Source organism: Gobius niger (assembly GCF_951799975.1).
Source record: "Gobius niger genome assembly, chromosome: 2".
NCBI lineage: Eukaryota > Metazoa > Chordata > Actinopteri > Gobiiformes > Gobiidae > Gobius > Gobius niger.
The window spans coordinates 24,778,537-24,795,031 of NC_136853.1; the positions used below are offsets into that span (position 1 = coordinate 24,778,537).

Here is a 16,495-nt window from a genome sequence, read left to right on the forward strand (position 1 = left end):
CCCCTGATCACGGAAATGAACGGGTCCAAGATGGAGACCGCGGGGACGCGATGTTTACCTGGGGGGAAAATATACTTTTAGGGTATTAGTTGATCTGCCGTTATTTGCAATTGAGTTAAACACGAAGATACTCTCAAGATGAGTAATATTTATATTCAGGAACCACCGACGAGCGGAAAGGTAAAGCACACTTAGCCTGGCGGTTGTTTAATCTCGTAAAATGAAGAAGGTTTTTAGTATTATCGTGTTTTTTTTACTCAACATGCATTGTACTTATAAATGCAGAGTAAACTGCTGTTCAAATGTCCAAACAAACCTTTGCTTCTCAGGTTCTGCTCAAAACGACAGCAGGAGAGATAGACATCGAGTTGTGGTCAAAAGAGGCCCCAAAAGCATGCAGGAACTTTGTACAGCTTTGTATGGAAGGTAATATTGGATTATCAGTGTTATTGTTTTAGTTACACTGGCTCACATACTGTAACACTACAATGTCTTAAGGTGAATTATATTGTAGGCCAGTAATGTGAAGATATAATCTTTAGAACATTTAGGTATACCATTTTTCAACTGTGTAGGGTTAGTTATTAATATTATTATTATTAATATTTTTTTTAGGATACTACGATGGCACAATCTTTCACAGAGTTGTACCAGAGTTCATCATACAGGGAGGAGATCCTTCTGGGACAGGGGAAGGTGGAGAATCTGTTTATGGCCAACCATTTAAGGTCTGTTTAAGATTATATTGAATTGCACGTGAAGATGTGAGGGTTTACAGGTTTGTGATGATTTAAAAATCCTTTTTCCTAGGATGAATTTCACTCACGGCTGCGCTTCATTCGTAGAGGGCTGGTTGCTATGGCCAACGCTGGTCCACATGATAATGGAAGTCAGTTTTTCTTCACTCTAGCCCGTGCGGACGAGCTTAATAATAAGCATACCATTTTTGGGAAGGTAAGATGAAAAGGTAACTTTAAAGCCACTCTGTGTAAATTGCGGATGTTTTGTTTTTTGAAACGTCTAGTTGTGAGCAGAGGTGCCTGTCCTCAGACCTCACTTGTAGCTTTGCCGGGAGTGACATATCACCATGACGATGTGGCTACAAATTGGCAAATATCAGGTTTAATTAAAATAGACGTCTTCAAAGTGCCTGAATATGACCTTTTAGTTGCTCTATTAATTAAGTATGTGTTTATTTGGTTGGGACAGTTCATGCTAAGAAACACACATGCACATTTGTTTGCTGTAAACAAATGCCAGTGCCGAACACAGAGTAACTAGACAACTTTAATTTCATCCATGGTATGAAGCACACACAAGCTGTCGCCCAAATCAAATACCAGCGAGTATAGAGTCGAAATAACCCTGTTTTAGGCGATAGATTATCCCTCATGTTAGCTGACTGTGAGTGAAGCATGTCGGTTTAATCTGGCTATGTCGATCTCTGTGTTTAGGGAGTGAGGACGAGCACTGACTCACTTGGCACAGAAATCATCTGACAAACTGCCCCACTCTTTCTGATCACTCACAGATGAACATTTTACTTCCTTGCTCTAAAGAATATACAGTAGTAGTTGCATATTCTACCATTTTGGTCGCCTTCTAGAGCCCTGCATGCGACTCATGCATGAAAACAGGCCACGCCAGAAATCTACACAGAAAGGCTCCGCCTGGAGCTGGGAGCCTCCTGCTGTGCCACCGAAGTAGCAACATGGAATGTTCCACAGTGTGGCTTTAAAACAAATACTCTGACTTTGTATATGGTTTTGTGGGATTAATACTGTATTACACAGGTGACTGGAGACACTGTGTATAATATGCTCAGATTGGCAGAAGTTCAATGTGACTGCAATGAAAGACCACTGAAGCCACACAAGATAAGAAGCACTGAGGTATTTAAGTTTAGTGCTAACTGTACAGGTCAAATTGCACATTGTGTCTAACATTTTCTTTGTAAAAGGTGCTAGCATCTCCTTTTGATGATATAGTACCACGTGAAACCAAAAGTTCTAAGTTGGAAAGAAAAGAAGAAGTGAAGAAATCACAATCAAAAGCCACTAAGTAAGTTCAATTATTTATTTTTTTAAATACGCCTCTCTATGATAAAGCCCACTGAGTTTAGGATCGCCTTGGGCTTATAATAAAGATTCATCATTATTGGCTTTGTTATTATAAAGGAACTTCAGTCTGTTATCATTTGGTGAGGAAGCTGAAGAAGAGGAGGAAGAAGCAAACCAAGTCACTCAGGTATGGAATAATCTGTTCAAATGCTTCCTGTTGTTCATTTTGTTGTTGTTTTTGGCAAGGGTTTTTCTCATTTATACACAGTAAGTGGTGTTGAATGTTTTTATATTGCATTTCTGCTAATTTAGAATTACTATACTACTTCATTTAATTTGTCCGTTGCTTCAGTCTTTTAAAGGGAAAGGTAAAAGTAGCCATGACCTTCTGAAAGATGACCCCATACTGAGCTCTGTTCCAGCAGTGGAAAGGTAAGAGTCAGTTCTGACTTGCCCACTGCAGTTGTATTTTAAATGAAAATTAAATGTACTGTTTGTTTACACTATAAAACATATTGACATACAACTTGAGGTAAAAATCTAAATCAATATTTATCAGAACCCACCATGGACTGAGAGCTGAGCTAACTGACTCTCGTTCATGTGAGCAATTTGGTTGGTGGTTTTGCTTTTGGAGCCAGCTCCAATTAAGATTAGGACAAAAATAAATAGTGAAAGGAAAGAAAAAGGATGATGCTGTGCATGTTAAGCACATGGAGGTAAGCATGACATGCTTCCCCACAGATCATAGCGATGCTGCGTCATGTTTCTCACAGTCTATGGGACCTTCCTGTAACGAGGAATTTTCTTTGTTCCAAACGTGCAACATGAAACAGAAAACCTGTGGTAGAGATAAATGGTAAACTATACAGAGGTATAGTATTTGGTATTTGGGCAGCACGGTGGCACAGCGGTTAGTGCTCGTGCCTCACAGCAAGAAGGTCCCAGGTTCGATTCCCACCTGGACGGGGCCTTTCAGTATGGAGTGTGCATGTTCTCCCTGTATTTGCATAGGTTTGCGCCGGGTACTCCGGTTTCCCCTACCACTAAAAACATGTACAAAATGTACAAAAACATGTACAAAAACATCCCTCTGGGACCAGGACTCCCCTGAAAAATAGATTCTTAATCTCAGTGGGACTTTCCTGGTTAAATAAAATAAAAATAAGGGCATGCATAAAAATAGTTGAACACAAAACAACAGCGTGAATGGATTTACAGATGTGTTAGCAGCAGATATGAATATGGAAATACCACAAACTCACTGACAACCTATGTTTTACCTTTGCTTGTACAGTTTGACTCCAGAGGAAGAAGAAAGAATGAAGGTTATTGCAAATAAGCTGAAGAAAGACAAGAGTACCGAGAGCCCCACTGAGAAAGAGGAACAACAATCAACTACAAAAAGGTAATGTAATGCAATGTGGGCACAGTCCAGCAGAGGGCAGGACTGCCTCAGAAACGGACTTTTCTTCAGTAACGCACACTGTGACTGATAAAGCCTAAATAAGGGATTTTTTAGTGATTATTATTTTTTCCTAACCACCTCAAGTAGTAAATGTAGTCATTTTCATCATTTTTGTGTCAGTTTTAATGCAAATGTTATACAATGGGTAAAAAGAAAAAAAAGTCACACAATTCTTATGTAATCAGTTTATTATAGCTAAGTAAGAACCTTGTACTTACGATTTCCTCTTTCAAATGCTCATCATTATTGATTATCTATTAAAATAAATGTTTAAAAGTTTAAATTGACCTGAAGAAGCCAAAATTCCACCTGTACCACAGTTTGAGAGTGTATTTTAATAGCGTTTTAAGGTTTAGGTAAACTTTCTTAATCCCCGTAGAGAAAGTCGTTGACCCATCTTCAATGCCGCTTGAGCAATCTGTAGGATTAGTGAACAGCCAGTGTAGGCCGGGGCTCGGGGACCCATCTCCAGATGTGGAGCCAGGCTAAAGGTCAGGAACACCTGGATGGACGATTAACCTATTGTACATGTTTTAGTGGTAGGGGAAAGCGGAGTATCTGGAGGAAACTTGCGCAGATACAGGGAGAACATGCAAGCACCACACAGAACAGCCCGGTATGAGGATGGAACCCTAATTTAACAGACACTATCATAGCGGCTTTATTAGTTCTCTTAATGGGAGTAGAATGAGCCATTGTCAGCGGAGTTTCCCTGAGTGACAGGCAGCCCCGGGCAGCGGACTCCAGTGTATTAAGCACAAGCAGCGATTGTTTTGCTACAAGACCTGTAACCCTGTAACTCAGTGGTTTGTCTTGGCAAAGAATCAAAGAGCAGGAGAATGGTTGGTTCAGGACAATGTGGGCGTTGTTTCAGTGCAAACTCTCCAAACAGTGTCTATACTTTAGGCTTTTGACACACACACACACACACACGAGACACACACAAAACACACACACACACACACACGAGACACACACAAGACACACACACACACACACACACGAGACAGACACACACGAGACAGACACACACGAGACAGACAGACACGAGACAGACACACACGAGACAGACACACACGAGACAGACAGACACGAGACAGACAGACACGAGACAGACAGACACGAGACAGACAGACACGAGACAGACAGACACGAGACAGACAGACACGAGACAGACACACGACAGACACACACGAGACAGACACACACGAGACAGACACACACGAGACAGACACACACGAGACAGACACACACGAGACAGACACACACGAGACAGACACACACGAGACAGACACACACAGACAGACACAGACAGACACACACGAGACAGACAGACACGAGACAGACACACGAGACAGACACACACGAGACAGACACACACAGACAGACACGAGACAGACACACACGAGACAGACACACGAGACAGACACACACGAGACAGACAGACACACACGAGACAGACAGACACACACGAGACAGACACACACAGACAGACACACACAGACAGACACGAGACAGACACGAGAAAGACACACACGAGACAGACACACGAGACAGACAGACACACACGAGACAGACACGAGACAGACACACACGAGACAGACACACACGAGAAAGACACACACGAGACAGACACACGAGACAGAAAGACACACACGAGACAGACACACACAGACACACACACACCAGACAGACAGACAGACACACACAGACAGACACACAAAGACAGACAGACACACACACGAGACAGAGACACAACAACAGACACGAGATAGACACATAGGAGACATACACAGACACACACACACACACACGAGACAGACACACACAGACAGACACACACAGACAGACACACACACACACACACAGACAGACACACACACACACACAGACAGACACACACACACAGACAGACAGACAGACAGACAGACAGACAGACAGACAGACAGACAGACAGACAGACAGACAGACAGACAGACAGACAGACAGACAGACAGACAGACAGACAGACACACACACAGACACACACACAGACAGACAGACAGACACAGACAGACAGACAGACAGACAGACAGACAGACACACACACACACACACACACACACACACACACACACACACACACACACACACATACATGAGACAGACATACAAAGACAGACACACACACAAGACAGACACAACAACAGACACGAGATAGACACATAGGAGACATACACAGACAGACACACACAGACAGACACAAGACAGAAACACACGAGACAGACACTCCCACTCACTCACTCACTCACTCACTCACTCACTCACTCACTCACTCATAGGTGTCCAGTGGCATACAGAACATCCAGTTAAATCCATACGCCAAACACCTCAAACACCTAAAAAGCACAACAAATAAACGGCTAAAAGGCTATGTTGCAGCTTATAACCACTCGTAAGAGAAAGCTTTAGAAGTTCAGTTTCTGTAATTGTGTTATTGTTAATGCTCTTGGGGATTTGTGTCTTTATAGACACTCTTGTAGAAAGTCCCAGATTCAGTGTTTGGGGTAGTCTCTCCACTTTAGTTAAAGCCGACAGGCCATGACTGGGAAGTAAAACGCTTCCATATGGCTGTGGCACAGAGAGAGCTGCCTCTGCTAACAGCTCCTCCACTGTTGGTGCTAGTCGCTCATCCGTCACTAGGGGCTCTCCATAATGACAGAGTACAGCTCCCCGTTACTGACTTTACCTGTGACCACTAATGACAGGCTGTATACATATTACAGGTTGATCTAAAATTGACTGCAATGACACAGGTAGAGGGACTTTATTAGGAGCTAATTACATCCGCAATGATCGCATCTACAGTATGTTGTTAGCCTTCTTGCCAAGCAACAGTGGCTGGTGTTTGGTAATTATAACTTACTACAGTGGCGCAGCTAGAAAGTCCTGGGTTCGATCCCCATAGAGGGCCCTTCTGTGTGTCTTCGTAGGTTTCCCCCGGGTGCTCCAATTTTCCCTACCACTAAAATATGTACAATAGGCGAATCCTCCAGGTGATACTGAGCATCTGGAGATGGGTCACCGGGCACTACATCCCAGCGGCATCGAAGGATAGGTCAAAGGCAGAGGACGAATTTACCTACAGGGACAATAAAGTTACCTTACTTTTCTTGATGCTTTTTATGTATTATGCACATTTTGTTTCTTTTATAACCACTCTACGTAGGTCAGTGTAGCTTAAATAAGACGCACCAGACTCTAATGATCTAAACCATGTGTTGCTGTGGATTAATTGGCTGCACCTGTCTCTCGTCCTCAGCCATAAATCTTGGTGTTCTCAGAAAAGATTAGGACGATCAGTCCAGCTCTTATCCACAGAATTGTGTATGTTTTGGACCTGGCAGGTGTACATAGGGAAATTATTAGAACTTATTTCAGACAGATAATTATTGTATCTGAGAAGGAGCAAAAAAGCAAAAATCCTTTGGCAGGTCAAAGTTGGCAGGCAGATGAGCTGTGTTTAGTTTGTTCATTGTTGGAGTAGTGTTTTTGGATTGGTCCAAATCACTCTGCAAAGTCATGCAAATTCTTTTGTTGAGCTTGGATTTCTTCTTTCGTGTGCATAGTTCTGCTTGGCGTTTGCCCAAGTTGTGGAGTGCCCCCCCGAGGAGAGTTCACCCAGCCATTTTGTTATTCTAGCACATTCAGACCCATCACTTGCTCAGTCATTAGACTTGGACTCAAAGGAAGCTGCTTCATCTTCATCTTTGTTGTCATTTTTCAATAAAAGAAGAAAAGGAGAAATGTGTTTTATGTTCAAATACATTCCACTGCATTAAATCATAATACAGCTGAAAACCTTTCTCCTTGAGTGCCCCATTCTTCTTTAGTCGAACTTCTAAATTAAGTTGGGTATAAAAGGCCTCTGCCATTTGCCCTTTATATTTAATTCATATCTTTTGAAAACTAAACTTGTGCTTTCTTATTAAATTCATTCTGGATAAGGTCTTGCAGTTCGTTTTGACAAATCATAATACTATAGAATATATTGTTTCGCAATATATATCGTATCAGGCTCTCTGTGTCATGATCGTGGCAAAAACACATTGTCCCAGCCCTAATTGAAAGCATGTCCTGGTCAGGTGAGGATCTCTGGAGGATTTCCGGAGCCCTGGGGTTTGTCTAAACAGGTCTTCTTATGGCATTAGATTTACACCAGAAGTCCACAGGCGCAATAGACATACGAGCAGTTCAATTTAATTGACACACACGTAAACTACTCTCCACGCACGTAGATTCAGCACCATGAGCTCCAGTATAACACACGCGTGTGCGACTGTGCGTGCTCCTGGTGTGTGCGTTCGTGACTTGCCTTCCACACGTCTGTGGCCTTTAATGCTGCCATCGTAACAACACATTTCTGTGCACTGGTCAAAAACATTTAACACTTTGAGGGTGGTGCCTATGGAGGACCGTGGCTGCCAAAACAACAGACATAAATAAATATATAGAGAAATAAATGCATGCATTTATTTGTTTCCCATATGTATACTACATCCTACATAGATAAAGTATATATATATATATATTGATATAATGATGTAATGTGTATATATTGTGTGTGCAGTGATATATGGGTGTCTATGTTATATGGCTTGTGCACCTTTTAAGGTGGCTCCTCACCGCTCTATAGCCATTTACCTAAAGAAGGCCTTGAGCCGAAACATTGTTAATAAAACCTCACTTTTTGCAAGATTCACAGTGTGCGGGAGATTCTATTTTTTACATGTTACGAGCATTACGCACAACGCACCTGGTATGAAACAGATGTACGAAGCACCCGCTCTCTTCAATCTTTATTTAAATAAAAATGGCAATTCATTGAAAATTAATATCATTATGAAACCATATCTCCTGTCCTCCCCAGTCTCTTTCTCTTGGTTCTTGAGAACTGGAGAAAATTGTTTGACTGTTGCCTTGGACACACCACTTGTTTTTCCAAATGACAGCGTGTCGTGCACTCTGTCTAAAGTCCTCGACCTGCCCTGGTTCTTTTTGACTGAGAAATTTGAGACAAGATTAGCTTTATTTCTTCGGAAATTTCATGAGCTTTTCAGGACCGTTTCCATTGCGAATGTACTGTAGTGCTCAGCTCCTCAAGAGACGGAGACGTTGCATTTTTACTTTTACTTTTGTTGTTCTTTTAAATTCAATCAAATTTGTTAAAAAAAAAAATGCTGTGTGACTGTTTTATACAAATATTTGCAGTTATTCTTAACCATATGTTTCCTTTTACACTGTATAGGGATGAACTGCGAAAAGAGGTGCGGCAGCTGAAAAAAGAGATTCTTGCCATTAAACAAAGGAAAGATGAAAGTATAAAACCGGCTTCAGAAGAACTCAACGAGGGTATGTGGAGACCTGAGATTACACACCTCTGTAACTTCAAGCTGAATGTTAAGTTTCTGCTTTTGCCTAAGCGTTTTGTTAGAGCGTGCACAGCGTGACCTCATATTTAGTCAGTTGCAGACTTTAGTTCCTCCAACACGTTTGTATTTTTGTTACAGACTGCCCAGATAATATGTGGACAGACATTTTCGACGTGTTAAATAAATTAGGCCTATTACGCGGTCACATTAGCGGCAGCCACCATTACTCATCGACTCATCGGTCTTCAATTCACTGAATGGATCTTCCTGTTCAAGTTTCTACGCTCCTAAAACATTCATAGGACAAGTACTTCATATTTTGTCAATGCAGATGTTTATTTACAGTGGTGCACAGTACTTTTGTCGTAATTGTACTTCTTAGAGTAGGTACCTAAGACCTGACTGTAGCTATACTGGAGCGGGGGCGTCTTCAGCTTGTCTCGAATACATTTCAAATATAAAGAAAAAGAAGTGAGTACAGTCCAAAATGTTACGCAGTGAGCCTGAAGAGATGCAGCATGTCCATATTGAGCAACATTTCGCTGCTGCAGGAGCAAAAATAATACAAATGCTATAGTTTTGCAAAGCCATGGCATATTCCTTAGTAAGGCTAAAGAGGCCAATGTAGTAGTAGCCGTAGTAGTACCCGGTGGGGACCCATGTCCAGATCTTGTGCCAGGCTAATGGTCATAATCACCTGGCAGTAGGATTTAGCCTATTGTATATGTTTTTGGTGGTGGGGGAAGCTGGACACCTACACGGCCACTTGGAGAACATGCAAACTCAACACAGAATGTCTCACAAGGACCATGAATTTAAACCCTGGACTTTCTTGCTTCGTTTGAAAACAGAAATGCTTCTTTGGTGTTATTTTCTGTAAACTGTGTCAAAGCTCTGGTTGCTTCTTTACTTGATGATGTCATATTTTTTTCAGTGCAGGACGTTGGTGAAGCGCCACTGCTGTAATATGTGTGAAGTCAAATGGTGCGGCAGCCAGCAGTCTGTTTGCCCCTGACTGCACACACTGTTCATCTGAAGTGCTCATCCAAACCACACTTGAGCCTGATGTTTGTGCTCAATTACATTTTTTATTTATATATTTGATAGACAATGCACATTAATGAACATTTGCATTGAAACAACAAAAGCAAACTACAAGGCTAATTTACAATCGTAGTCCCTAGACAGATAATAGAAGAACAGAAAATACAACAATGTAACAGCAACAGCTACACTTGGAGTTGAGTTTTGAATATAGGAAATATGGGACATTCCCTGACAGTGAGGGGGGGGACTGTCCCATAACTTGCAGAGCATTTTGCAGTCACCTCTAGAGGACGCCTGTGTCTGACAGGGGAGGGGGCGCTGTCTATTAAACAAAACATGCATATTTAAAATGTTTCAAATTCTCTAGACTAAATAGATTCTGTTCTTGTAAAATGTTACAAATATGGAAGGACGTTGGCTTTTTATCTAGGACCTGTAGGAAAATTCAGCGATCATACAAAGCCACCTGCTGCTACTTCACCAGTTTTGCTAAAAGTCAAATGAAAATGTAATGTGGGTTTAGACTTGAGATAAAGCTGTCATTACTAGATCCTTACCAGGTAAAGCCTGTTTTTAAGTGTAGTGTGGCAGCCGTAATGTAGGTCATCTTTGAACAAGACATTAGTTCTGCAGGCTGGCAATAGTGTGGACTCGCAGCATGTCGATGTGAGCTGAGAGGATTGACCTGCTCTTGTTTGTCACCTTCTCATTCTCATGTCTCAGCTCAGCCCCACCCCCAATCTTCAGAGCCACTCAATGTAACCCCCACCCCCAATTGCTCCCTCATGAATGAAAATTCTGTATATAAATGTACAAAGGCGTTTGCTTTGTTGATATTGGTTTCATATTTTAATGTGAACTAAAAGTATTTTGTCGTGTGTGGGAAAAACGGTACTTTAGAGCGCGCCCGAGCCCACAGTGCGGCTGCAGTCAGTGCCAGCTACAGCCTGAGCTTCTGCACCTCAAAGTAGAGGGGATTCCCCGTAATTTAGGGGAAACAATGAACATTAACATTAACTCACATGGAAATGTCCGCAGATCCCACTGCTCCCATGCTTTAATTTGCTGTTTATTTGGTGAAGATTGGTCAAATACTCGCAGAGATGGGCTATATGGTCATTAATTGGTGATCACCGCGCATGCAGGATCAATACGTTAGGTTGGTCTCGTACTCATTCTCCGGGACAGCGAAAGACACAACAGTACGCATCAGGAGCAACAAGAAGGGTTAACGCACAGAGGGAGTGAGTGAGATGAGCCCAGGAGACGCACACCAGGGCCGACACACGAGCGATAAGACCAATGAAACCACCCGGCAAGTTTAGCACTCGTTTTTAACTTGATGAAATGTGCTGTGAATGATCTGCAGTCACATGGACTGTCACTGAAAAAGCCAATAAACATCAGAAACACAGGCTGCCCTGGCAGAGGTCCATGCAGGGCAGAGAGAGGGGAGTGTACCCTGAAGAAAGGTGCAGAGAGAGCCAACTGCCCCCGAAATAAGCCACATTGATATGCAGTGTGCACCGTTGGCTACAGCTGTAGATGTATGAACTGTATTGGCCTGCCCCTGTCTATAAGCAACATTCACTTCTCTGGTTTGGTGCAAAGTGATTAATTCGTACAGCTGTTACCTTGGGATTATATTAGTCTTTAATATTATTGAAACAGTTCTTTTCAGACTTAAAGCCTTGTGTTAAACCAAAAGGGCTAATTTATATGAACCACTTGCTCTTTGTAAGTGGTTTGTATCCTTTAATATATGTACTCTTATATGAGTACTCTTCCAGGTGGCTAAAATTCTGCCAGAATGCAGGAAATTGCATGTGTTTGCCTTTATACTTTATTCCTGTGTCTGTGGTCAAGTGTTTTCTACCTTGCAAAAACTGTTGTAAACCAGATGCTGTGTGTGCAGTACACAGTATTCATTTTGATTGCTGTAGTCTAATGATTCACACACTGATATTTGCTGTGTCATATATCCTGTGCAGAGAAAAAGCCCGTGAGTGAAGCTATGGCAGAATATCTTGAAGGACGGCAGAAGTACGAGGAACTCCGGACAAAGAAAAAGAAAAAGGGCTCAAACCGAGAAGAACAGGTAACAGAAATCATCTCACATTTACTGGTGTTCATATTAACTGTTCCTCTAAACTGGTTTTCTGCAGACTCTTGCACTACTGCAGTCATTTAAGTCCAAACTGTCGTCTGCCATCACTGACAGTCCCGAGGAGGACATGGAGCAGTTAGCCGAGGATGACGACAAAGGATGGTCAGTGAATATAAACTTAATGGGCCTTTGTGTAAGCTCTCAGAAGTTGTCATCTGTACTGAGTTGTTTTAGTATTGAACATTCAGCAGGCTGCCGTTAAGTGTTACCTTGTTAGTAATATTCCGTATGACCAATAACAAGGCAAATGTCTTGAGAACCTTTTTTCTATAAAGTTGAAATTCTGAGGTAAAATATCTCACGAAAGTCAGTACACGAAAGTCAAGATCTTATCCAAGTAGAACTTCAATATGCAACAAGAAATAGGAGAGAGACAAAAAATATATTGAAAATCGTAGTGAAGATTATATTGTAAATTGAACAATGTTGCTCCACCAAACCCACTTCGTTTCTATACACAGAAGCTTCTTCTTTGCTCTTGTGGTCAGATCATTCTGATAAAACATTTTGAAATCTAGTCATGCTCCTGTAGCTGTGGTTGGCGGGCCAGGGGCGCGAATACCTGTGCAGACAAACGCGCACTCAGTGTCCCTCGTGTAGAACGTGCAAGGAATTCTGGTTATACATGATCGAAGTGCGCAATTCCTCTATTAACAACATCAGACGCATGCGCACTTCACGCACTTTCAAAGATGCGCCCTACTATTGGGGCAGGGCCACTATGTACAGAGTACCGCTCCAAGCCAGTTTAGCAGTAGTTTACTGGTTACCGTGGTGAAGAAAAAATTGTCACTACCTATAAAATTATTACTGACTTGACCTTTTATAAAGTTATTTTGTGAAGGGATTTTTCAGGATTTTTGACATAGGGCCTCATTTCCTAGTTATCCAGAGTGTTGCTGATTTCTGGAGATATTCTTTTTTGTAATTCATGCAATTCTTATATGTGAAGAACTCCGTGGTGCTAGGCTAGTGCAAGGTTAGAGCTACGGTATCAGCTAGCCTGCATTAAAATCAGTCTCACACACTCCACAGAGCACCTGAGGCAACGCCAACCATATAAATGTCTGTGTCGATAGAATATTTTTTGGAATATAACTGACCTTGCATCACATGAATGATCGCATTTTGAGGGACTATTTTCTAGCAGATCACTCCGCCGCTGCGTAGTGTATACAAACACGAAGCGGATGCTGCTCAAATATAAGTTCTTTTAAATGCAAAATGGTTTAAATTACTCTATCGACACAGACATTTATATGGTTAGTCTGGTGTTATAAGTGATTTGCCTCAGGTGCACTGTGGAGAGGGTCTTGAAATATCCCTTTAATATAGAAGGTGCAGTTACACGTATAACCTGAGGTGGCAGTAGTGAGTATAAAATGGCCAACTTGCATCTAGCCCCTTTAAGTCAATGAAATTTAAGCTTCACTACGATGAATACTTCCTGGACAAATGAGAGCCTTCACAACCATCCTGTATACAAAATTAAAAAGCCTTCTGATGAAGTAAGATTTTCAGGCTAGCAACGAAAAGAAGGGAATGTTTAATAAATAGTCAGAGGCGACACTCAGAGCAAAAAGATCTCAGGTTCTGCTCTCATTTAGTTGGGACATTTTGGGGAAAGTGGAAAATCTCTTTTGCAATATAATTTAAGTGACAACTAAAGAGCCGTTTAGACATCGAGAACAGCTGTTTTACTTCACAACTCACTTGTATCATTAGAAGTGTTGTTAATCAGCCCCCAGGCAGATGTGAATGTAAGCATACGTCAGCTTAGTCTAGACTGATTTCAATTTAACAGAGTCATTGCTTGATCAGACGCACCATATGTACTGCTGTTGGGAATGTATTCATTGTTGATATAGGGTAGACATCAGACAGCACCCTGATCCCTGGCATTTATACCCTCCATTTTGTAGTTTAGATCTACAGGAGGAATTATTTTATTCAATAAAATACCTCTGGAATGAAGCCTCCTGAAAGTGCATATTTTATCAGCTCCTAAAGTAAAGATGTTCCACCATCTCCCAGCGAGCGCCTCAAAGGCAAATGAGAAGAGATTGGACTATATTGATCTCACAATGGAGAAATTCACCTGTTACATCAGCTCTCAAGAACACTCAGCGGGTGCAAATAGTCCAAAGACTGTCTAGGAAAAACAACACGTATTAGGTTAAGTAAAAAAAAAAAATTGTTTCACAGTCCAAGAATTTAGCTAAAAAATGTCTTCATGAGATAAAAATTAAACGTATTTTCTTACAGATATGTTTTGTTGGCTCACTGTAAAGTGTGTACTCTGCCTAAGTTGAACACCCATCAATACTTGGCTTAAGTGCAGGATCAAACTTGCTGTTATATTGGCTGCCCACAAGCAGAACTAATCGATTAATTCAATCATCAATCAAAAGTTTAAGAACAAGACAACAAAAAGAAAAGGGAGTGAGACAAACCTTGTATTTCAATAAAAGCTTCACTTTTTTTTTTTAATCTCACTCCTTTTTCTTGTTGTTGAATATTGAAGTTCTACTTGCAACCTTGACCAGATCCAACCATGCAAAGTGTGAATTTTTACCATTTTTCGGTCTTAAACTTTTGATTGGAACTGTATTTATAAACAGTGTGTTTGCTGTACATACCAAGAAGTAGGTTTTTGCTTCATTGCAGCTTTGGCAATTCCAAATCAATTGAGTCATCCTCTTGAATCTTTTTATTTGTACCTTTATTTAACCAGGAAAGACCCACTGAGATTAAGAATGTCTTTTTCAGGGGAATCCTGGCCCCAGAGGGGAGCCTATTGTACATATTTTAAGTGGTAGGGGAAACCGGAGTACCCGGAGGAAACCTATGCAGACATGGGCAGAACATGCAAACTTCTACACAGACGGATGGGAAGCAAATTCGGGACCTTCTTGCTGTGAGGCATGAGCACTAACCGCTGCACCACCGTGCCGCTCTTATCCAAAATGTTTTGTCAGCAACGCTTAACACTATCTTTCTCTGCCTGATTTAGGTTGGGGCATGTTCTGCAGTTTGACGAGCAAACCAGAAAAGTGAAGGACGCTAATATGCAGGACGAGGACACTTTTGAGATCTATGACCCACGCAATCCCGTCAATAAACGGAGGAGAGAGGAGAGTAAGAAAATCCTCAAGGAGAAGAAGGCCAAGAGGTGAGGCCACATGGTCAGGGGTCAGCGTCTGTCCAAGCTTCTGTAGAAGTGGTCAAGCAACATCCAAGAAGCTTACTTTGAAGCTCTCAACTTGCTTTTGAACTGTGGTCTGGCTCAAACATCTGGATAGAATGCACATACCATCCCTTTAATCTGTAATGGAAAGACTTCTCAAAACTGGACAGCTGTGTCCTGGCCGTTAGCTTCATCCGTATAAAGCTGTGTTCAAACAATATGCTTTGTGGGTTCTTTCTACTCATGTCTGTTCGTGTCCCCTCTTTACTGTCAGAATTGACAGCTAATGTCTCTGTCTCATACTGGCCTGATCAAATAAAGAAATCCAGTTTGAATAATATTGTGCGAGACTTATTTATCTGCTTTGCTTACAGGATTGATAGATGATGTTACAACTTTAAACCAGTATCAAGTTCAAAACTAGTGTATAAAGGTGAATATTATTTTATCCTTTATTTTGTCAGGGAAAACATTTAGAACAAATTATTACTTTACATTCTTGGCCTGTAAGTGCAAATAATACACATAATACAACTAAGTTATTAATCCAAAATGTATTAACAAATAAACATCATGGGCCCGATCTTCCGCCTGGCGCAAGGACAGCGTTGGTCGAGGCGAGGCTTCAATCTTGGGCTGGTGCTTTCGCCGGTAGCCTGAGGGGGCGGCGCTTAAGGAAGCGCCCCCCCAGGCATTCCCTTCGCTCTGCAAGGGCTGCTGCCTCTCTCCCCGCCCGCCTCATTCTCATCTCGTAACATTATGCAACTTAATAGGGATGATGCAACTAAATGGGGATTTTCACAATAAAAGCACTATAATGCAACTTAATAGAGATTTTCGCATGTAAAGCACTATAATGAAACTTAATAGGGGTTTTCACATATAAAGCAGTATTATGCAACTAAATTAGGATTTTCACAATAAAAGCACTCTTATGCAATTATGAATTTTTTCACAATTTTTATGCAATTTTTGCAATTTCTGCATTAGTAGCCTACGATTCCGCAGTCAATCACAATTGCGCAGCAATTGCAAAATTTTCTAGTTCAAAATAGTGCACATCCTGCCAATCCTGCTAATCCTGCCACAAACAACGGTCAAATTGCTCTCATCTGTAGAGAACATTGTGAGTATCAATTAGTTGAAAATACTTGC

The 16,495-nt window shown here is 41.5% G+C and overlaps 1 protein-coding gene across 1 annotated transcript; it reads left to right on the plus strand.

The window, feature by feature from the left end:
• The first annotated feature begins 26 nt into the window (after positions 1–26).
• On the plus strand, positions 27–15,661 carry cwc27 (CWC27 spliceosome associated cyclophilin). Its single transcript, XM_079551659.1, has 13 exons — positions 27–180; positions 330–426; positions 616–728; positions 811–954; positions 1,794–1,892; positions 1,961–2,061; positions 2,178–2,247; positions 2,413–2,492; positions 3,358–3,468; positions 8,816–8,919; positions 11,978–12,084; positions 12,152–12,255; positions 15,167–15,661. The coding sequence occupies exons 1-13, from the start codon at positions 139–141 to the stop codon at positions 15,327–15,329; spliced, it is 1,335 nt and encodes a 444-aa protein (XP_079407785.1). The 5' UTR covers positions 27–138; the 3' UTR covers positions 15,330–15,661.
• The last annotated feature ends 834 nt before the right edge of the window (positions 15,662–16,495 follow it).

What these genes read in the sequence shown, in the direction of transcription:
- cwc27 (XM_079551659.1), top strand. Translation starts at nt 139, where the DNA reads ATGAGTAATATTTATATTCAGGAACCACCGACGAGCGGAAAG. An exon ending in TTTATGGCCAACCATTTAAG is followed by an intron (nt 729 to 810) that starts GTCTGTTTAAGA and finishes CCTTTTTCCTAG; the next exon opens with GATGAATTTCACTCACGGCT. An exon ending in GAGGATGACGACAAAGGATG is followed by an intron (nt 12,256 to 15,166) that starts GTCAGTGAATAT and finishes TGCCTGATTTAG; the next exon opens with GTTGGGGCATGTTCTGCAGT.